This window comes from Triturus cristatus, chromosome 7 (assembly GCF_964204655.1).
Source record: "Triturus cristatus chromosome 7, aTriCri1.1, whole genome shotgun sequence".
Taxonomy (NCBI): Eukaryota; Metazoa; Chordata; class Amphibia; order Caudata; family Salamandridae; genus Triturus; species Triturus cristatus.
In genome coordinates this window covers 86598388-86621549 of record NC_140590.1, presented here as the reverse complement: position 1 = coordinate 86621549, position 23162 = coordinate 86598388, and the positions used below count along the sequence as shown (strand labels likewise).

The following is a 23162-nucleotide window of genomic DNA, read 5'->3' as shown; positions in this document are numbered from 1 at the left end:
TCCAGGTGGTACGATCTGCGGAGGACGGTCAAGAGGAAGATGACTGACAATCACAACCAGGGGAACATCACTGGAGGAGGGCCGCTCCCCAGACCGGTACAATACCATCCCTGGGAGGAGAAGGTGATGTCCACGCTGGCGGTGGAGGGACTACACGGACTACCAGGACTCCCAGACCCTGGTGAGTACACAAACAACTCACCTCACATGGGGGGGATGCCATACACAATCAATCATGCATGCCACCCCCCCAAGCCACCACCGGACACAACAACACTCCACAAACACACACATGCCACTAGCGCCTCCATGCCCCATGCATCAATCAGGGCCATGCCAAGTCACAGGCCACACAAAACACCAACACAACACAGGATTTGGCCGATGCTGGGAGTGGGGGCATCAAAACTAACATTGAGCAACTCACAAGCACACAACAATGCCCTCAGCCCATATGGCCCAGGGCACAGCCATACAAACTGTGTGTACCCACACAGTACTGTCTTGCCTGCAAATGGTGGCTGCCATGCAGGATGACATGGGTCTGAAGGCACAATTTGCACATAACAGCAGACAATGAAGATGCATCGCTCTGATAGAGTCTCAGCACACACCGCCACAGCAGCAGCCTACACTCAGACACACTGCCCAATGGGTGCCCGGAGAACAGGAACTAACTCACATGAACAAGCCAATGGCCATTCAAAGACCGGCTAACTGTGTGTGCCCAGGAAGCTGGCCTGAGGTGACAGAGGGTGACAAATAGAGGGAGTGAGAGGGGGAATGAGAGGGAAGGAGACAGAGGGGGACACAGGGAGACAGACAGAGGGAGGGAGTAGGGTGACAGAGGGAGACCGACAGAGGGAGGAGGGTGACAGAGGGAGGGAGGAAGGGAGACACAGGGAGACTAAATCACCCTTGGGTGGTGTGGCCATGTCCACTCGTCAGCCGGTGGACTGTGTGCATGCAGACAAGGTCTGGCAGTGCCTCAACCCCCCCCTACCGTAGATGAAGACCGGTCCATGTGTCAATCTGTGCACGAGTCCATCCGTGCTGCAGGCACAGACCTAACCACACACCCAGTATACCCACCCACTGTGTCGGTAAGAACCCTGTCACAAATGCTTCAGTCACCTACCTGCAACATCAAATTGCCTTGGCAAAACACCATTTGGCCACGTACAGTGCAACACGTAAGGCGCCTCTGCATGGCTCGCTACGCCCGCACACCACACTGCTGACTGTGTACCCAAATAGATGCATCAACTAAGATTGTGTCACACATGCGTAAAGCCCTGACAGCTGTGGCCAAGGGACATACCCATGCACAAGTGCACTGTGAGAGGAATGCAAGACAGATCCAACTACCCAGAGGAAGAGTGCCAAATCAGAAATGCATGAAACATGGATGCCACATGTAACACTGTTAACATTGTCTCTCTCACACACAGGTCAACGTCGACGATCACCCCCCAACACTGGGGGGGAAGTCTCACAGGACCAGGCTCCGCGGGATGAGGACCCCACCGCCAGCGACGACTCTCACCACTCCGTGGATGACCCAGACCAACCTGGCCCCTCTGGTGTCCAACCACCTGCAGCACCTGCGTCAGGTACAACTGTGCCAACCACCACCCCCATTCCTGCCACATCCCAGGAGACGTCCAGGAGCCCTGCCCGCACACGACCACCCAGCCAGTCTGCCCAGGAGGGACACGGTCCTCCGGGCACCCAGGAGGAGGCAGGCGGCAACGCAGATGCCATCCCTCAGGGGTCCCGGAGACCCGATGCGCCCACAACGGCAGGCCAGGTGCACGTGGGCAGGGGTGGCGGGAGTGGAGGACGGCGGAGGCGCGGACCTGACCAGGGAGCTCAGGACCCGGTAGTGTCCCAGGTCAGCAACATCCTGGATACATACCGGCGCGACACCAGGGGCATGGACCAGATTGCGTCCACCCTCAATGACATCAAGGGTACCCTCGAGGAGATGAAGACCCTGCAGGCCCAGCAACATGCCTGTCAACTGCAACACCAAGGAAGGATGGAGGATAGACAGGCTGAGCTCGTGGCGGTGCAAACCCAAATGACCGGTGTACTCCGTCGGATTGCCGACAACATGGGCAACCCTCCCTGTGGCACCAGGCGAAGGCCCTTACCAGACACAGGGAGGGATCAGGAGGAGGAGGATTCATCCGACGGAGCGTCACAGACATCGTCACGGCCTGCTTCCGAGGGTCCCCGCAGGAAGGTGGGTCGTCCACGAAAAAGACTGTGAGAGTCAGCAGAACATCACCATCTCCCAGGTCACCTGGCCTGGCACCTGGCCCTCTGGCCCAATAGCAGCACATGACATTCTCTGCCACATGGACTTGCTGGTCACTGTCTGACCTATGTTGACGAAGACTGTGGCATGGACTCTGACATTTTGCTACGGCAAGGATACCAACTCCCCCAGTGAACTTTGGATTCTACACTCCCGCTGTGCACCTCTTGTCATCCCCACAAACCCGTACCCCACCACAAATAAATTAATCACACTTACAAGGTGATGCCGTGATTCTGCATTATTACAATACATGTGTGTGTCGTAAAGTCAAAGCATGCCTGATCTCAGAATTAACTCCAACCATCCAAACCGTGGGGTCTCAGTCTTGCCCAGGACACACATGGGTCCCAATGTATCATCTGATACAGACATGGAGTACCATACTCACCTGTGCTGGGCCCAACCAGCTGAGTGGTTCCCGCACAACTGTGGCTACAGACACATTCAGGGGAGCAACAGTCATGCGCAGAGGTCAGGGATCATGTGGAGTGACCTGGCTTGCCGCTCCCAGGTATGTCTAGACATGTGTCCCTACCATGTCCTGCATGCTAGCGTCAGGCGGATGTTGAGAATGGTGGCTAGGCCAAGGTTGGATGCATGGAGATGCCAGAATGCAGTTTTGGATCACAGTGCCACATGGTTGTGGGCTGCATCATGAGTGTGGGCGTGGATCGAGAAGGTCATCCTGCAGCTGGCTGTGAATCATTCCCCCCATCCCGTTTGGACGTTGATGTGGCCTGGTTGCCCGATGCAGTAGCAGAGCTGTGCAGATGCACTCCGGATATGGACAAGTATCATGGGAGTCGTAAGGCACATGTCCGTAGACTGCAGGGTAGGATTCGACACGGATGTTGTAGTTGCCCTGGGGGATGGTCTCTCTTGCCTTGAGGTGGATGGAACTGTGCATCTTGTGCATAATACAGTTTCCACTCCCTGACAAACCGCTAGCATCTTGTCACTCTACACATAGACACATATGCACCACCTCTGAAAACTATGCCAGACATGCCGCACGCACAGTGGCAACAGGCCACCATTGACAGGGAAGAGGCACCTTGGAGACAGAGGGACAAATTTATTAGTCATGTGTGTTGGAATGACAATGATACTCTGTCAACACATACACAGGTCATGTGGATGAACATGTGGGAGCAACACTGGCACCCCCCATTGCAACACAGATGCTGGTATTCCATTGAACTGGCACACAAGTGACGGATAACAGCTAAACACCCCCTGCTGCCACGGAGAGGCTGCTATACACCATTGAGGCCCTGATGGGGCAATCACACACCATGTCAACCCGGTGCAACCTGTATGTTTCCAAGGCCAGTGTTACACACATTGATGGCCTCATCACAATCCCCAATCCCCTGACACATGACAGTCACCAAGTCTGACCATGGCTCCAGGTGAAGCCTGCCCCATGTCATGTTCCCCATGTAGGATCCACATGTATGCAAATTAACAACACATGAACCGGAGAAGTGCACACAGACTACAAACAATTTACACACCCAAAACGCCGTGAGGCATCCCTTACCCTAAGGAGATTTCCAAACTTGCCCGTGCATGTGACGCAGAATCAGCACATGTTGCTGTGTTCATGAGGAGTAGCAGGAGCACAACAATGCCACCAGCAGACAGCATGCCCATGGACCTGTGGAAGAGAGACACACAAGGAGTCAGCCCAAAGGAGCACATCCGCAAGCATGTACTCAACACGTATCATGTTGTCAACATGACAGGTGACAATGATGACTCTCTGACAACATCCTTCCATTGTGCCATCACTCGAGTGACACTTCAATACACACCACTGACTCACTTGGCAGACATGCAGATGGACACACACATTGCAACACATGCCACACACGGCCCAATGCGTGCACACTCAGACACTGGAACTCACCACTAAGCAAAGAAGTTGCGTATGAGCCGACTCCGCATGTCCTCCACAGCCTCCTCCTCCTCCACATCACTTGCCCCGTCACCAAGGCCTTCATCCTCCACGGGTGGATGGTCCTGGTCATCTTGATCCAGTATGAGTGGAACAGCTTCCTCCACTGCCATGTTGTGCAGCATGCAGCAGACGATGATGATCTTGCACACCTTCACCGGGGCATATGGGAGTGCTCCGCCGGTCTTGTGGAGGCACCGGAATCGGCTCTTCAGAAGTCCAAACGTCCTCTCAATGACTCTCCTGGTCCGCCCATGGGCGTTGTTGTAGCGGTGCTCGGCAGCCGTGCTGGGGTTGCGGACAGGCGTCATCAGCCATGGCATGTTGGGATAGCCAGCGTCCCCTACAAGGAAACATCATGGACAGAAGTGTGTCAGCACAGGCAGTGAGATTGGAAGATGACGGCAAACACTGAACTGCCAGAGTCTACCCACCAACAATACATGCTCGCTCGTTCCGCAGCTGCAGCATCATTTCAGGCAGCCTGCTACGCCTCATGATGAAGGCATCGTGTGCTGATCCTGGAAAGCGAACACAGACATGTGAAATCACCATGTTGGACAGACACACCACAAGGGCATTAATGGAGTGATAATGTTTGCGATTCCTATACACCACCTCCTGTGCCTGTGGTGGTACCAACGCAACATGTGTCCCATCTATGGACCCAATGACATGGGGCATCCCTCCCAGGGCATAGAACTCACGCTTGACATCTGTCAACTGCTCACGAATTGGGAATTTAATGTACTCATCCAGGTGAACCAACATGGCCTCTAAGAAATCATGCAGAACACGGCTGAACATCGTCTGGGACATGCCCCCGATGTCAGCAATGGTATGTTGGAACGTACCAGTGGCAAGGAAATGTAGAGCTGCCATCACCTTCAACTTGGGTGTCAGTGCACTGGGATACCTGTGGCGCGGGAGGAGTTGTGCTTCCAGCCGGCCAGTCAACTCATCAATCAACCGTTGGCTGAATCTGTAGCAGCGTATACAGTCCCGTTCATGCAGGGCAGCCATGTCTGGCATACGTCGAGGGAGAGGCGGAGCCCTGCAGTGAAATGGAAGGAACACCGAAGAGTGAGCACTGTACAACGACATTGTCAATGCACTGAGCACATGTTACACAGCCAATACACAAATGCCACGTTCTGAGTCAGGTCTGTGCCACATTTCCTGGACACGTACGCCAGTCAGGTGACACTCCTACCAAGGGACAGCCACTAACGGAGTGGGGCAAGCTCACGATGACATGGCATGAGACTAGCTGTGGGCCAGTGTAAGTGAACATGCACACGCATCACAGGATTCACAGACATCCACACATGTGCAGAAGTAGTATGCGTATGGTACAAACAGGTTGGTGGATGCGATATGCACTGGTCACATGTCATAGGAAAAGGACAGGCCACACACATTGCCTTGGAGGAGTACATGTCGAGACAGAACATACATAGAGAGCATGTGGATATGTACTTGTTTTGATACTCCGTGTAGTTGCATACATACACACCTCATGGCAGATCACATATGTGGGCTGGTGTGCGGAACAGTGTGCCATGGCCATCTACACACAGACACATGTTGGCAGCAGCAACTGCTGATGCATTGGACCACACACCTACAGCAAAATCATGGAAACACATGCCACACACATGACATGGTTGCAGCGTGCAACGCAGCCATACACATGTCATGTGTAATATTGCGTGTACCTGGCATCAGGGGACAGGTGCGGGTGTCCGTGACAGGGACATGCAAGTGACTCATGGCTCCACTAGTGTGTACGACATGCACACATGTCAAAGGAGTGCAGGGGATGTGTGGTACAATGCGCACCATCACACACGACATGTGTACACAGCTCATCGTACATATGCTTTGCCCACACCTCAGGGGTAAAGTGCCACATCACATCCTGACACACCTGTGTCACACACATGTGGTATTGCACAGACAATGCATTGGTGTCCACCCTTGGCAAAATCTGACCGCTCCATTCCTGTCTGTGTGCCGCCTGTCACCACTGACAGGTGTGAAACGCACCGTACATACGCTCTGAGTGCGTGTATAGGGTCCCTGGGCCAATATGGGCGCTGGCGTATGCGTACGCCACAGTAGTATGGACTGTACACGCGCTTGTACGGTCCGGATCACAATATGGGCGCTGGCGTATGCGTACGCCACAGTAGTACGGACTGTACACGCGCTTGTACGGTCCGGATCACAATATGGGCGCTGGCGTATGCGTACGCCACAGTAGTACGGACTGTACACGCGCTTGTACGGTCCAGATCACAATATGGGCGCTGGCGTATGGAGGAGTGTGGGCACTACTGTGCCCTGGGGCACCTCTTCCTAGGTATCATGTGCGTCATCCAACAATATGGACATTCACTGTGTCTTCGCCAGGGGTTGGGTAGGGTGGCATTGTACCCTGGGCTCAACTGTTATGACCTACAGGTTGCTACATGTGTCCACTGTACAGGGGGACCCATTTTGCTTGTGCATACTCACAGTGGGCATTACCTGTGTGTGTTGTTAAGACAATCTGATGATGTTTGCTTGTCAATGATGTGTGGACAGGCGCACCAGGGGCAGTGTGTGTACAGTCATGAATTAGTGGAGGCCATGTGTTTTCATCCCAGAGTAAGAGGTGTACATACTTTCTCCGTCTCAATGAGATTGTCTCAGGTGTGGGTGGTTTGTGCGTACAAGGCCTACATGTCAAGAGCTCCATCCTCCTTGCTGTGTTTGGCCTGTGTGTGATGTTTGACTGGACATACGCTCAAGGTGCAGTGACCCAGTCATGTTTGGCATGGTTTCATGTATTGCCTTTGCAGCATGTGCCAAGAGTAAATGGATATGATTCCTGCTCATCCCTTTTTGACGACGCAGTGTGGTGCAGATGCTGTGCACATTTGTCCCCAGAGGCTGGCTCCTTTGGTGGGTCGACAAACTGTGTGTTCCATGGCCTACATGTGTACATTGTTTTGTAGGTGTAACTCCAGTTGCTTTTCAGGCTATGCAATGTGACCTATGTATATTTGACTCATGTGACATATGTGTACAGGTGTCTGATTATCTCCTGTCTCTTCACCTTGCCCACAGCATCGCCGGGGGACACGGAAGGAGACACTAGCACGGACCGGGAGGAGGGATTGAGCACCAGTGCCAGCAGTGCTGTCCTGTCTGGCACATGGAGTGGCACGGAGGCCGAGGGGAGTGAGGCAGAGGACCTGTTGACTGCCAACACAGACTATGACGCAGACGGGTCCGAGGCTGAGCTCCCAGAGGTGGCGGAGTCTGCCCACCCAGCTGAAGGCAGCCCTCCACATCCCCCCGCCACCTCAGTTTCCATCACCGGCCTCCCACCTGCTCGTGGCCCTTCCCTCCGTGCTCGGTCCCCACATGTCTCCTTCCTGCCAGGCACCGCACCCCCTGCCCCTGTCACCACTGCTGCGGTGAGTGCGGAGTCTGTGGACATCCTGAGGCAGTTGCAGGTTGGTCAGACTGCGATGCTAAATGTCCTCCATGCCCACACCCAGGTGCTGACCCAGATGGAGGCATACATGGAGGGCATGTCGGCTGCGCAGTCTGACCAACGGCAGTTGCTGAGGTCCATAGACTCCACACTCACTGCAGGACTGGATCTCCTGCAGCGCTGCCTACCCCCCCTACCCCTGCCCCATCCACAATTCCCACTCCCGTGCCTGTCCCACGCACATCCAGACGTCAGCGTGCACGCACCCCAACAGACACAGGCACCACACCACCAGGGAAGTCGAAGCGCACACCTCCTGTCACGCACACACAGGGTGAGGAAGGCACACCCACTGGGTCGGGGGGGGGAAACGTACAACACGCAGCCACAGTGGGAGTCCGCAGTCCACACAACCCACTCCCTCCAAATCCACTCCCCTTAGCTCTCCTGGCCAACAGTCGGTGACAGCATCATCCACTGCAAGTGTGCCCCCCAGCCCCAGGATGACACCACCCCGCAAGCGGTGGAGGCGGGACCCGGCCAGGGGAGTTGAGTCCCCCACCCTGTCCACACCCTCCCCCAGTGGTGCTGCGACCCATACCTCTGCCCCCCCCTCCTTGGGGCCTGTGGTTCGATTGGGTGCGGGGGAGTCGCTGGGGGAACTTGCCGACGTGTGCAGCGCCATTCTGTCCTCCACCTTTGGCGCTGGCACCCCCCCGTGGCAGAATCATCCCTCCCTGCACCCACAACACCTACCCTTGCCCCTCCTGTCCCTGCGGTGCCTGTTTCCACCCTCCCCCCTGATGCCCCCTCTTCTGTGGATGAAATGGACATGTGAACTGTGCAGGCAAGCTAGGGGACACACGTCCCGATGTGTACCCCCCCCAGACTTTGCTGCTGGCCTGGCCCATGGCCCTTGTACATAGTGGACATTTTCTCAGAGATATTTTCCTGCTGAATAAAGCCTTTTCTTTTGGTTTTGCACACTGATGCTTTCCTGGACTTGCTGTTGGTGCTGGTGCTCCCTGAGTTGGGGTGGTGATAATGTGTTAGGGGTCTGTGAAATGTTGGAGTGTGCTGCTCATGGGGTGTACCCTGCCATCTGCGTGCCATCACAAAGGTCTCTGCCAATGGTATTTGGTCATGTTTGCTCTCACTGTATGGTGACATTGTCCCAAGGTGTGTTCCATCCTCTGTGGAGCAGGCCATTTTCCCTGCAGGGTGTCTCCCAAATGCTGTGCTGTGTCTACATTTCCTGGATGTGTGAGGGTTGCCTTTCAATATAGCCATGCTGGCTCAGCGATGGCTCCACCTGCATCTGGGGTATCACCCTTGTTGGTCACTGAACTTGTTGATGGGGTATATTGTCCTATGTCTGGGCACTGCTGGGAGGACTCTGCACCCACCCCTCCTGTCTCTGGGCACTGCTGGGGGGACTCTGCACCCACCCCTCCTGTCTCAGGGCACTGCTGGGAGGACTCTGCACCCACCCCTCCTATCTCTGGGCACTGCTGGGGGGACTCTGCACCCACCCCTCCTGTGTCTGGGCACTGCTGGGAGGACTCTGCACCCACCCCTCCTGTCTCAGGGCACTGCTGGGAGGACTCTGCACCCACCCCTCCTGTGTCTGGGCACTGCTGGGAGGACTCTGCACCCACCCCTCCTGTCTCTGGGCACTGCTGGGGGGACTCTGCACCCACCCCTCCTGTCTCAGGGCACTGCTGGGAGGACTCTGCACCCACCCCTCCTGTGTCTGGGCCTACCCCCCCTACCCCTGCCCCATCCACAATTCCCACTCCCGTGCCTGTCCCACGCACATCCAGACGTCAGCGTGCACGCACCCCAACAGACACAGGCACCACACCACCAGGGAAGTCGAAGCGCACACCTCCTGTCACGCACACACAGGGTGAGGAAGGCACACCCACTGGGTCGGGGGGGAAACGTACAACACGCAGCCACAGTGGGAGTCCGCAGTCCACACAACCCACTCCCTCCAAATCCACTCCCCTTAGCTCTCCTGGCCAACAGTCGGTGACAGCATCATCCACTGCAAGTGTGCCCCCCAGCCCCAGGATGACACCACCCCGCAAGCGGTGGAGGCGGGACCCGGCCAGGGGAGTTGAGTCCCCCACCCTGTCCACACCCTCCCCCAGTGGCGCTGCGACCCATCCCTCTGCCCCCCCCCTCCTTGGGGCCTGTGGTTCGATTGGGTGCGGGGGAGTCGCTGGGGGAACTTGCCGACGTGTGCAGCGCCATTCTGTCCTCCACCTTTGGTGCTGGCACCCCCCCTGTGGCAGAATCATCCCTCCCTGCACCCACAACACCTACCCTTGCCCCTCCTGTCCCTGCGGTGCCTGTTTCCACCCTCCCCCCTGATGCCCCCTCTTCTGTGGATGAAATGGACATGTAAACTGTGCAGGCAAGCTAGGGGACACACGTCCCGATGTGTACCCCCCCCAGACTTTGCTGCTGGCCTGGCCCATGGCCCTTGTACATAGTGGACATTTTCTCAGAGATATTTTCCTGCTGAATAAAGCCTTTTCTTTTGGTTTTGCACACTGATGCTTTCCTGGACTTGCTGTTGGTGCTGGTGCTCCCTGAGTTGGGGTGGTGATAATGTGTTAGGGGTCTGTGAAATGTTGGAGTGTGCTGCTCATGGGGTGTACCCTGCCATCTGCGTGCCATCACAAAGGTCTCTGCCAATGGTATTTGGTCATGTTTGCTTTCACTGTATGGTGACATTGTCCCAAGGTGTGTTCCATCCTCTGTGGAGCAGGCCATTTTCCCTGCAGGGTGTCTCCCAAATGCTGTGCTGTGCTGTGTCTACATTTCCTGGATGTGTGAGGGTTGCCTTTCAATATAGCCATGCTGGCTCAGCGATGGCTCCACCTGCATCTGGGGTATCACCCTTGTTGGTCACTGAACTTGTTGATGGGGTATATTGTCCTATGTCTGGGCACTGCTGGGAGGACTCTGCACCCACCCCTCCTGTCTCTGGGCACTGCTGGGGGGACTCTGCACCCACCCCTCCTGTCTCAGGGCACTGCTGGGAGGACTCTGCACCCACCCCTCCTATCTCTGGGCACTGCTGGGGGGACTCTGCACCCACCCCTCCTGTGTCTGGGCACTGCTGGGAGGACTCTGCACCCACCCCTCCTGTCTCAGGGCACTGCTGGGAGGACTCTGCACCCACCCCTCCTGTGTCTGGGCACTGCTGGGAGGACTCTGCACCCACCCCTCCTGTCTCTGGGCACTGCTGGGGGGACTCTGCACCCACCCCTCGTGTCTCAGGGCACTACTGGGAGGACTCTGCACCCACCCCTCCTGTGTCTGGGCCTACCCCCCCTACCCCTGCCCCATCCACAATTCCCACTCCCGTGCCTGTCCCACGCACATCCAGACGTCAGCGTGCACGCACCCCAACAGACACAAGCACCACACCACCAGGGAAGTCGAAGCGCACACCTCCTGTCACGCACACACAGGGTGAGGAAGGCACACCCACTGGGTCGGGGGGAAACGTACAACACGCAGCCACAGTGGGAGTCCGCAGTCCACACAACCCACTCCCTCCAAATCCACTCCCCTTAGCTCTCCTGGCCAACAGTCGGTGACAGCATCATCCACTGCAAGTGTGCCCCCCAGCCCCAGGATGACACCACCCCGCAAGCGGTGGAGGCGGGACCCGGCCAGGGGAGTTGAGTCCCCCACCCTGTCCACACCCTCCCCCAGTGGCGCTGCGACCCATCCCTCTGCCCCCCCCCTCCTTGGGGCCTGTGGTTCGATTGGGTGCGGGGGAGTCGCTGGGGGAACTTGCCGACGTGTGCAGCGCCATTCTGTCCTCCACCTTTGGCGCTGGCACCCCCCCTGTGGCAGAATCATCCCTCCCTGCACCCACAACACCTACCCTTGCCCCTCCTGTCCCTGCGGTGCCTGTTTCCACCCTCCCCCCTGATGCCCCCTCTTCTGTGGATGAAATGGACATGTGAACTGTGCAGGCAAGCTAGGGGACACACGTCCCGATGTGTACCCCCCCCCAGACTTTGCTGCTGGCCTGGCCCATGGCCCTTGTACATAGTGGACATTTTCTCAGAGATATTTTCCTGCTGAATAAAGCCTTTTCTTTTGGTTTTGCACACTGATGCTTTCCTGGACTTGCTGTTGGTGCTGGTGCTCCCTGAGTTGGGGTGGTGATAATGTGTTAGGGGTCTGTGAAATGTTGGAGTGTGCTGCTCATGGGGTGTACCCTGCCATCTGCGTGCCATCACAAAGGTCTCTGCCAATGGTATTTGGTCATGTTTGCTCTCACTGTATGGTGACATTGTCCCAAGGTGTGTTCCATCCTCTGTGGAGCAGGCCATTTTCCTTGCAGGGTGTCTCCCAAATGCTGTGCTGTGCTGTGTCTACATTTCCTGGATGTGTGAGGGTTGCCTTTCAATATAGCCATGCTGGCTCAGCGATGGCTCCACCTGCATCTGGGGTATCACCCTTGTTGGTCACTGAACTTGTTGATGGGGTATATTGTCCTATGTCTGGGCACTGCTGGGAGGACTCTGCACCCACCCCTCCTGTCTCTGGGCACTGCTGGGGGGACTCTGCACCCACCCCTCCTGTCTCAGGGCACTGCTGGGAGGACTCTGCACCCACCCCTCCTATCTCTGGGCACTGCTGGGGGGACTCTGCACCCACCCCTCCTGTGTCTGGGCACTGCTGGGAGGACTCTGCACCCACCCCTCCTGTCTCAGGGCACTGCTGGGAGGACTCTGCACCCACCCCTCCTGTGTCTGGGCACTGCTGGGAGGACTCTGCACCCACCCCTCCTGTCTCTGGGCACTGCTGGGGGGACTCTGCACCCACCCCTCCTGTCTCAGGGCACTGCTGGGAGGACTCTGCACCCACCCCTCCTGTGTCTGGGCACTGCTGGGAGGACTCTGCACACACCCCTCCTGTCTCTGGGCACTGCTGGGGGTGTTAGGCACACACCATTCTTATTGCAGGTTAGGTGCGTACTTACACGAGTGGGGGTTTGGTGCGTACATACACGGGTGGGGGGTCGGGGCGTACATACACTGCTGGGGTGGGAGTTCGGTGCGTACATACACGGGTGGGGGTTCGGTGCGTACATACACGGGTGGGGGGTCGGGGCGTACATACACTGCTGGGGTGGGGGTTCGGTGCGTACATACACGGGTGGGGGTTCGGGGCGTACATACACTGCTGGGGTGGGGATTCGGTGCGTACATACACGGGTGGGGGTTCGGGGCGTACACACACTGCTGGGGTGGGGATTTGGTGAGTACATACACGGGTGGGGGTTCGGGGCGTACTTACACGAGTGGGGGTTCGGTGCGTACATACACGGGTGGGGGGTCGGGGCGTACATACACGGCTGGGGGGGGTTCGGGGCGTACATACACGGGTGGTGGTTCGGTGCATACATACACTGCTGGGGTGGGGGTTCGGTGCGTACATACACGGGTGGGGGTTCGGTGCGTACATACAAGGGTGGGGGTTCGGTGCGTACATACACTGCTGGGGTGGGGGTTCGGTGCGTACATACACGGGTGGGGGTTCGGTGCGTACATACACGGGTGGGGGGTCGGGGCGTACATACACTGCTGGGGTGGGGGTTCGGTGCGTACATACACGGGTGGGGGTTCGGGGCGTACATACACTGCTGGGGTGGGGATTCGGTGCGTACATACACGGGTGGGGGTTCGGTGCGTACATACACGGGTGGGGGGTCGGGGCGTACATACACTGCTGGGGTGGGGGTCGGGGCATACATACACTGCTGGGGTGGGGGTTCGGTGCGTACATACACGGGTGGGGGTACGGGCCGTACTTCCACGGGTGGGGGTACGGTCCGTACATACCCCTACCCACGCTCTGCGTGCCTGGGTACGGCCCGTACCCATGCCTTTGGTGGGTGGGTACGGTGCGTCCCCCCATTGTTGCGGTGCCGTGGGGTCCGCACCGTACACAGGCCTTGGGGGCGTGGCTACGGGTCGTACCACGCGTACCCCTACATGACCCCAGCAATGCTGTTACGAGCCGTACCAAGGCCTTTCTGACGTGGGTACGGGCCGTACCGCCATTGTTGGAGTGACGTAGGGGGACGCGTGGTACGTTCCGTACCCACGCTCTTGCGGCCTGGGTAGGGTACGTACCGGTTCGCGTGACCATCCACTTCCGTTGTGGCGGACGCTTGCGTTGCTGGCCTCGCCCCCACCCCCTGGAAGTGACCAGGCCCTGATGGTCAGGTATGTCCAGGCCATGTGTGATTTGGTACCATGTGTTGGTGTTGTGTGTCCTGCCCCTGTCCCCCCCTTTGCCCCTGGTTGTTGTGCTGACCTTCTGCGGCGTCTGCGTCGGTTCCTGTACGCCAGGTGGACTGCTAGGAGGGCAGGGATGGCACGTAGGTTCGGGTCCATGTCTGTTCGTCGCGTCCAGCTGCTCCTTGCGTGTGTCGTCCTGATTTCCCGGCAGTTTTTGGCAGCCGGTAAATATTTTCCGTGCGGGATGACGTCGGTTCGATTCGTACTTCCTGGTTCGTGAAACGTAGGCTGGATGCGTACCGACGTCAGGTCGGCGCTTTTCAGGATCGGAATTGTGTTTCGATTCTGTTCGGTCGGTGTTTTGTTCGATTCGTACGGAAATGGTGTTTCCGTACGAATCGTACTTGCATTTTCGGATGGATTTCGCACCGGGTACGAGTCGGACGGAGAAAAGGCTCCGTCCGACGGTTCGTACCCGGTTTTTACCGGATCGGAATTGGCACCTATGGGTTATATTTACTAAGAATTAATGCCATGTTTGCGTCAAAAAAGGGACTCAAAAAGATGCGAAATAATTTTCACCAATTTACTTTCCAGCGTAAAACCTGTTTTACACTGGAAAATAGCTTGAAAGTAATGCAAAGCAGCACATAGAACTGCTTGCCTTTACTTAGCGCCAAGGGGGTGTACCATGGGTGGTCATGGCCGTTCTCATGCAACCACCCAAGGTTTCTGTCGGTATACCCTATTTACTTTACTAAAAACTTAGACAAGGTTTAGCATCTGAAAATAGCCCCTATTTCAGATAGGTGCTATGAAGGAGAAATGCTCATTTTCTCCTTTATTTTCCGACTTTGTTTGTGTGCTGCACTGTACAGCACACGCACAGAGTGGGAAAATGTTTAAAGGTAGCCTAAGCATAGTATTTTGTACTGGAAGAGTATCCTTTCAGTACAAAGCCTATGCTAGATTCACAGAGACACCATTGCACTATGGTGCAAATATGAGTCCATGACGTACGGCCCCAGGTTTGTGTGCAGGGGTTAGGTAGAGGGAAGGAGCGTGCCATATTTCTGTGAATATGGCGTTCTCCTATTCTCTCCTTCTCACGCAGGGCAACATTTGCGGCTGCTGCACTACTCTGTGTGTCAACATGGTAAATCTTGCCCAAAGTATGAAAGGTAGATAAAGGCTGAGATAAGAAAGTAAATTGAGATGCAGGGAATAGACTCACACAGACAGGGTCCCCATAAAATCACATACTGCAGATAACAGCATGAGTGCATGTAACAGGATCCATTGGAGTGGAGATAGCACAAATGCTGTGGGTGCAAATAACAGTAGTCATTGTAGATAACATCGGATGGGGCTAACAGGATCACAGGGATTGCAGATTAGATTACAGTTTCACACAGGGTCATATATCTGTCACAGGGCGGAGAGGCTGCTAACAGAATCTCAAATGGTAAAGCTTACAGGATCAAACTGAATGCAGATAACAGATTCACAAACGGGTGCAGATAAAAGATAAAAAGAGGTATAAAATAACACGATCAGCGAGGGCACCGATAGCAGATTTATAGGAGGAGACGAGACAGTCATAAGGAGTGCAGATATCAAAGTCACAAGAAAGGCAGATATCAAAGCAAAAATGCAGAAAATAGGATCACAGAAATTACAGTACCAAAATACAGAGTGTTGATAACAAAATCAGATGGATGTTGATAACAGGATATGGAAAGCAGATAAAAGAGCCTAAAGGGTTGCAGATAACAATAGAGAGTGCAAATAACAGAATGGCATGTAGTGCAGATACCACGATAGAGAGAGCAGATCACAGAATCACAAGTGGTGCAGATAACAGTACCAAATGGGATGCTGATAACAGAATCACAGGAGGCGCTGACAACAAAATCACTTGGGGCCAGATAACTCCCTAGGTCACTCGCTAGTGGTGAGGATTTCTCTGCACACTTCATTGAAAAGACAAGAAAAATTGAATTAGAAATGCAACTCGCATCACCAAATGCACGGTATCAGACCCAGCCCTCACCATCATCTTGGCTTACCTCAGCGAGTGCCCCTACTTCCTGATCGATAGATTATACTCCAAAAAACAATGCACTGAGGGACACCTTTTTACTACCAGATGTTGCCAAGCTGCTCAAATCTATGACTTCATTAAAACTCTGTTATCATTTCAACGATCAGCTACCCACCAAGTTCTTCAAAGAGCTCAAATCTGCCATTCTCCCACTCTGGTCTATGATTCTCCATGAATGCAGGGTAGGATTCCTGATTGCCTCAAGATTCGACAAATCACCCTCTATACAAAAAGGCCAAATGCTGACTTAGCGGATCCCAACAACTTCTGTCCAATTACTAATATCATGACTTAGGCCAAACTGCTAGAAAAATGCGTACACACATAGCTATGCAACCACACAAAGGGGTTTCAGCTCCTTGACCAATTCCAGTCAGGTTTCAGAGCAGAACATAGTAGTGAAACGGCTCTAACACACATTGTTGATGACGCCTTGAGATCACTTGATCAGAATTGATCCTGCCTACTTATCCTTCTAGATCTGTCCTTGGAGTTTGACACAGTCAAACATGAAAACCTAACTGATCTTCTTTAAAAAAGGATGGGCTTATCGGGTCCTGTCTTAAATTGGTTTGCCTCGTTCTTACAAAATAGAACGCAAACGCAAAAAATGTAAGTTAACCACTCCTTCGCAACTAGTACCCCAGTCTCAATTGGAGTGCCTTAAGGTTCCACTTGTTCATGGAACCACTCTCGGATATTCTGAACTGCTCTAACATTCAATACCACATGTACGCTGATGACACTCAATTGTACATGAAAATGGCTTCATCAGATGACATAAAAACTCTTAACTGTGTGCTTCTGAAAACTCAATAATGGTTTACTCGCAATCACCTTTTGCTAAATACACCCAAGACAGAATTTTTCTTGGTTGCCCCCCACAATAATTCTACACCCATTCAAGACTGGCAAAAACAACTTACAGCTCTAAATTGTGCTCCAAATGTTGTTGACTCTGCAAGGCCTTTAGGCAGAACTCTGGACAAATACCTGAATATGCAAGACTACATCAGTGCAACAACAAGGGGAGCCAATCATCATCACAACACATTAAGGAAAATCAAGCCATTCCTACCTTCTGAGGACATGCAGTTAGCAGTTCAATCCCTAGTTATCTGCTGCTTAGGCTATAGAATTGTGACCCTGGCAGGGTTACCCAAAGCTAGACTGGCACCTCTAATATCCACTCTGAACTCTGCTGCCAGACTCATCACTGGATCTAGAAAACATGATGACATCACACCAGACCTAGATCAACTCAATTGGCTGTCCATTGAAGCAAGGATTCGGTTCAAGATAGCCTGCCTGATGCACAAAGCTCTTCATTATAACACCCCCGTTTATCTGGCTAAATCAGACCCTAAGAAGCTCTAACTAGCTCCTGCTGAAACCTCCAAAATTTAAAAAGAGAAGCCTACAAACGTGCTTTCGCTGGTTTCGCACCAAGATTATGGAAAGCTCTTCCACTTGAGATCAGATCTAACCCCTCGACCTGCTCATTCAAAAAACAAGTCAAATTATTACTGCTGAATAACCACTTACAGCAGTAGTCCTGAAGCCACCATAACTCACTTTTACTTGTTGTTGACATCTTTGATCTCTCATTCAGTGATGCAATTTTATTTACTCTACATGCACCACAAGATTGGTTGCTCTTTTCGGTACTTTACATGTACCACAAGGTTGGTTGCTCTTCTTTAGTATTTGTGCCTGTTAAGTTCCTTTATGTTGTTGTATTTATGCCTTTACCTTCTTATCGCTACTGCTCCTTTGTACAGTGCTCTGATACCCTTACAGGTCATGTTTGCACTATATAAAAAAATTCAAATAAATAACAGAATCACAAGAGGTAGTGATAAAGTCACAGGGGAGGATGTAACAGAATCACAAGAGGTAGAGATAAAGTCACAGGGGAGGATGTAACAGAATCACAAGAGCAAGTGATAAAATCATAGGAAGGGTAGATAACAGAATTACTGCCAGTGAAGATATAAGAACACCAGTGATGCAGATAACATGATTAAATGGCGTAGAGATAAGAGTATTACAGATGGTGCAGATAACAAAATCACAGGTGTGAAGATAAGAGGATACAGAGAGCAGATAAGAGAATCGCAGTCGGTGCTAATCATAAGAGACCGAGAATAGATAACAAAAACACAGAGGTTACAAATACCAAGGCAAAATATGACGATAGCAGAATCAGAAAAATTTAGATAACAGGGTGCAGAATACACACAACGGAATCAGAGTGGTGAAGCCAGGCAGTCAGAGGGAAGGGGGGATTATTCTCCAGGCTCACAGTTTAACAGTGCCCCATGCTCGTCTGCAACTTTATTCATGGTTTTTTCAACATGCTGCTTCATTTATGAAAGAAAAAGCATTGAGCATCACAGAAACCATTTCAAGGTGCCAGATGCTGTTGTCTTGCTGTCCAGGTCCTGGAATATCTTCTAAAATTCCTCAACACATAAAAACTGGATAAAGTTGCAGATAACAGATTCACAGGGGTTGTAGACAAATGATTCACAGGAGGTGCAGATAACAGATTCACAGGATTTGCAGATAACAGATTCATAAGGGTTGCAGATAATAGATTCACAGGATTTGCAGATAACAGATTCATAAGGGTTGCAGATAATAGATTCACATGATTTGCAGATAACAGATTCACAGGGGTTGTAGACAAAAGATTCACAGGAGGTGCAGATAACAGATTCACATGATTTGCAGATAACAGATTCACAGGGGTTGCAGATAATAGATTCACAGGATTTGCAGATATCAGATTCACAGGGATTGCAGATAACAGATTCACAGGGATTGCAGATAACAGATTCACTGGGGTTGCAGATAACAGATTCACAGGAGTTGCAGATAACAGATTCACAGGATTTGCAGATAACAGATTCACAGGGGTTGTAGACAAAAGATTGACAGGAGGTGCAGATTCACAGGGGTTGCAGATAACAGAATGATATTGGATGCCGAACATGCAAGCAACAGAATTACGTGGACTTTAGATAATAACACAAACAAACTGGAGATAACAGGGCAGCTTAGGCTGTAGGAAAGAGGACCATATTTGTGGCCATAGTAACACACTTCTTTTGCAGGTAAAGTGCACTCCACTGTTGCTTTTCGCGGGTGTGGGAGTTCTCACCTGTGTGCTACTGGTACCTTCGTATCCACGTCTGAGGATGTGACCACAGAACTGACCATGCAGTGCAGTGACAGCGCCATCCGCCCAGAGCATGGGCTCTTCCTCACAGTCATCACCTTCCTGCTGCTGAAGCTTCTCCACTAAACTCCTCGGATGAGGTCAGAGCTCCCTCGGACAGCTCATCCTGGAGAGCGGGTCTCCGTGGTCGCACCATCTACCTTCTGAAGAAGAGTCTACGGCACCAGTCATTCTATCAACAGTCATGGATCGAGAACTGTCTGTAGATTCCACCTTCATCCTTGTACCTCTAATCTGACATTTCTTTGTACTTTTGTGATATAACAAGTCATTGTTCTGGTGATGGTGACACATACTATCAGGCTCCAATAATGGTTTTTAGCTACTTTTGTAAAGAAATGTTAATGCGATAGTTTCATATACTATGAACTCACAGTAGTATCAGAAGCACAAGTAAGGCACCAATAAACCATGTCCCAAAACTACGTCCTGGTGAAGTTTATATTGCTTGAAGGATGTAATCTTGAGGAATTCCCAAATATCACTTTCCGAATATTTTGCATTCAAATTCGAGTTGAAGTGGCCGAATTACTTGTTTTGCTCAAGCAGTCTGCTGCTGGTATGTCGTGTGAATTTTGAATGTCTGCTATGATATTGTGTTGAATTATCTTGTGAGATTCAAAGCAAAAATTACACTTATTGCATAAAAGACATAGGGGTATATTTACTAGGAAATGGCGCAGCGCTGTGCTGCGAGCAATTTTGCAGCACTGTTCTGCATCATTCCAAAAAATGCAGGGATGCGCCGTATTCACAAGACACAAGAACAAGGCGCACCCCTGTGTTTTCCCTTGCGCCAGCGCTATTCCGGCACATAAACATTCAATAACGATGATTCGCTACTTTATATGTGCTGCATTCTGCAGTAGAAAATCAGCATCGGTCAATGATTGTTTTTGTGCAGGAAGGCACACCTTCCCCAGGAAAACAATCATTAACAACGTTTGCTCCTTCTATGTGTGCTGCAGAATGCAGTAGAAAATCAGCATCGGCCAATGATTGTTTTTGTGCAGGAAGGCACACCTCCCCCAGGAAAACAATCATTAACAACGTTTGCTCCTTCTATGTGTGCTGCAGAATGCAGTAGAAAATCAGCATCGGCCAATGATTGTTTTTGTGCAGGAAGGCACACCTCCCCCAGGAAAACAATCATGAACAACGTTTGCTCCTTCTCTGTGTGCTGCAGAATGCAGCACACAGAGACACAGCAAACAACGAGGAGAAACACAAGTATTTCTCCTCGTTGCGCCATTCTAAGTCCTGCTTTTCACTGGTGTTAGTTTTTGGGGCGCAGGGCCTCTTTGTAAATATGGAGCAGGCTTTGTAAAGCTGGGTCTGGTGGCTCAGTGGACACATGGGTCCTCTGCAGGGGCCTGTGTTCAACCTCATGGTCACAGGTTCAACTCTTGGCAGGTCCACTCAGCCTTTCATCCATCTGAGATCAATCAAATGAGTTTCTCACACACAAGAAGGAGGAGAGGCACAAAGCAACCACTACTCCAGCCTCCCCAAATACAACTGTAAACACACCAAGGGGAGCAGTGTGTGTGGATGTGGAGCAAGTGGGTGGATGTAGGAATACAATTATTTGCTACAGATACCACAGAACTAGTTTTAACTCTCGCTGCACTTTTTCTTTTTGAGATCCCTGGATCCTTTACGCATATTATCATTTATATCTGTATGCATTGTCTTCCCCTCCCTTTTACTCCACCCCAGGTGTTGGTCTGCGCAAGGTTGTGTACTAAAGCAAGCCCGATGATGAAGAATTTCACAATTTTGTGAGTGAAAGCAGTATTTTTCCACTGAGCATGTGCCACCTCTAATCCAGACATCCATACACACTTCTCCCCTTGGTGTGTTTACAGTCAATGAAATGAGTACCATTGAGTTGGGTAACAATAAACATCTGTTAATCAGCGCTAAAAATCCTCTGGCTGAACGTGCTCTTTCCAAATACACATGTTATGTTAAATATGCCCCATAATTTTCAATTTTGCTTACTGCTACCCAAATAGCCACGAGGCAGCAAGATTTGGAGAAACTGTTTATTTTATGACAATACAGTCTCTGTGCAGACACACACTGTCTGGAACTGGTATGAAAGTGACTAACCTAAGGCTGAGGCTATTTATACACACACACATTGGAGATGGAGAGTGGGCTGCAGCAGAGCAAAGGGAAGCATTGAAACAGAATGTAGTGGGCGTGGCCAACCGTCGAGAGACATGGCCGCTTTCTGAGGCGGCTCCAACCGAGTGCGCCCGTTCCCAGATAAATCCGATCACTGATCTGCTACAAAACTGGGCGAAATGATAATGCGTGGTCTCAGAGCACACCACGAATAGACTGAGCTGTGAAACCGCTGATTCCAGCTAGCGGTTCCAGCTCTTGGTCCGAAGACGCACTCCGTGGCCTGGCAGATGAGCTGCAGAGACCGCGCATCGGGAGAATCTGAGCCGCTGACTGGGGCTCAACTCCGGAGAGATAGAGTCTGGCGGGGACAGTAGCATCTCCGCCTCCTTGCGGTTCCGAAGGCTGATTGAGGGCCGGGCGGCTGCCAAGGCGAAGTTGAGCGACGACCGGCAGTGGTAAGAGCCGCACCACTGCCGCATGGATCATCGCAAGGCCCCCCGGAGCTCGCGTCCCCTAGCTCACTCGGCGCTGGATATCGCGGCACCTGCTGCGGCGCTGGGAGCATCAGCCACCAGGAAGCAGGGGATGCTCACCTGCATCAGTCTGGCACAGAAGTGCACCACCTCGAGGGATTGGCCCTGGGCCCGGCTAGTGGGCCCCAAAGTGGAAAAATGTGTTGAGCACCCTGGGACTGGTTGTGTGAATCCTGGGTGCTGCCGGCCCTGGGCAGTGGAGGACGGAGGGAAGGTTGTTGCTTCAGAACTCCCTCAGTGCCAGGGCCCCGCTCGCTACCTCCCTCAATGAGTGCAGCCTCTGTCTGGGGCCACCACGAGATGTAGAGGCAGCCACACGCATAAGCTGCGTGGAGAAGGAGTTCACCCCTCCCCCGGCGGTGAAGAGGTAGGCCGCAGTGAGGCCTAGTGGGCAGATTGCGCTCTGAGCGGGAGAGGGGAGCTGCATTAAGCGTACTTGGAAGACACTGCCCAGCCACCACCATCACCTTTGTGTAGTTACCGTGCTGGGTGACTCCCGCAGCTGAGGTGTGAGCCTGCGACCTGGGCAGAGGGTTTGCGACCTTGTCCCCGTGAGTGTACCATATCGGCCTGCTGCTGCTACCTGTTCCCTGGTGACCCTTGGCCCATAGCGCCATACAGAGTCTGCAGTACACAATACATTGGCAACTGTTTTTGATCACTGACTGCGCAGCATTGATCCGCTCCCCTCCCCCGGAACACATACGGCTCAGGTCAGCTTCGTTATGGCTGGAGGTCACGGCACTAAGGCGGCGGTCCAGGCCAAACTGAATAAATACGCATTGGACAAGGTCCCGGGAGCAAGCATGAAAGCGGGATCGACCGCATCGGAGAAGCAACAGTGCAAAGAGGGGGCGAGGGAACCGACGCTGCAAGACATTCTCACAGCCATCACAATGGTTCGTACATTGTTGGAGGCGTGAATTGACACGGTGTCCACAGAGGTATCCCTCATTTGGGCAGACATGCGCTCCATGAATATGTGTCTGAAGGATTTGGAAATTAAAGCAAGCTTCTTGGTCGAGGACACTTCTGAACTGCAGCGCAGTATGGATGATCTTCAGGCCCACTCTAACAAACTGGAAGTGCAA

General features: G+C 52.8%; 1 protein-coding gene across 1 annotated transcript in view; it reads left to right on the top strand.

Moving 5' to 3' along the window:
* LOC146808886 (phospholipase A2 inhibitor and Ly6/PLAUR domain-containing protein-like) overlaps positions 1–19840 on the top strand; it is a 320185-nt gene extending 300345 nt beyond the window's left edge. The window contains exon 5 of the mRNA XM_085615697.1: positions 19278–19840. Within this exon, the coding sequence (XP_085471823.1) occupies positions 19278–19468 (191 nt within the window). The 3' untranslated portion in view covers positions 19469–19840. The remainder of the gene's footprint in view (positions 1–19277) is intronic.
* Positions 19841–23162: the final 3322 nt, after the last annotated feature.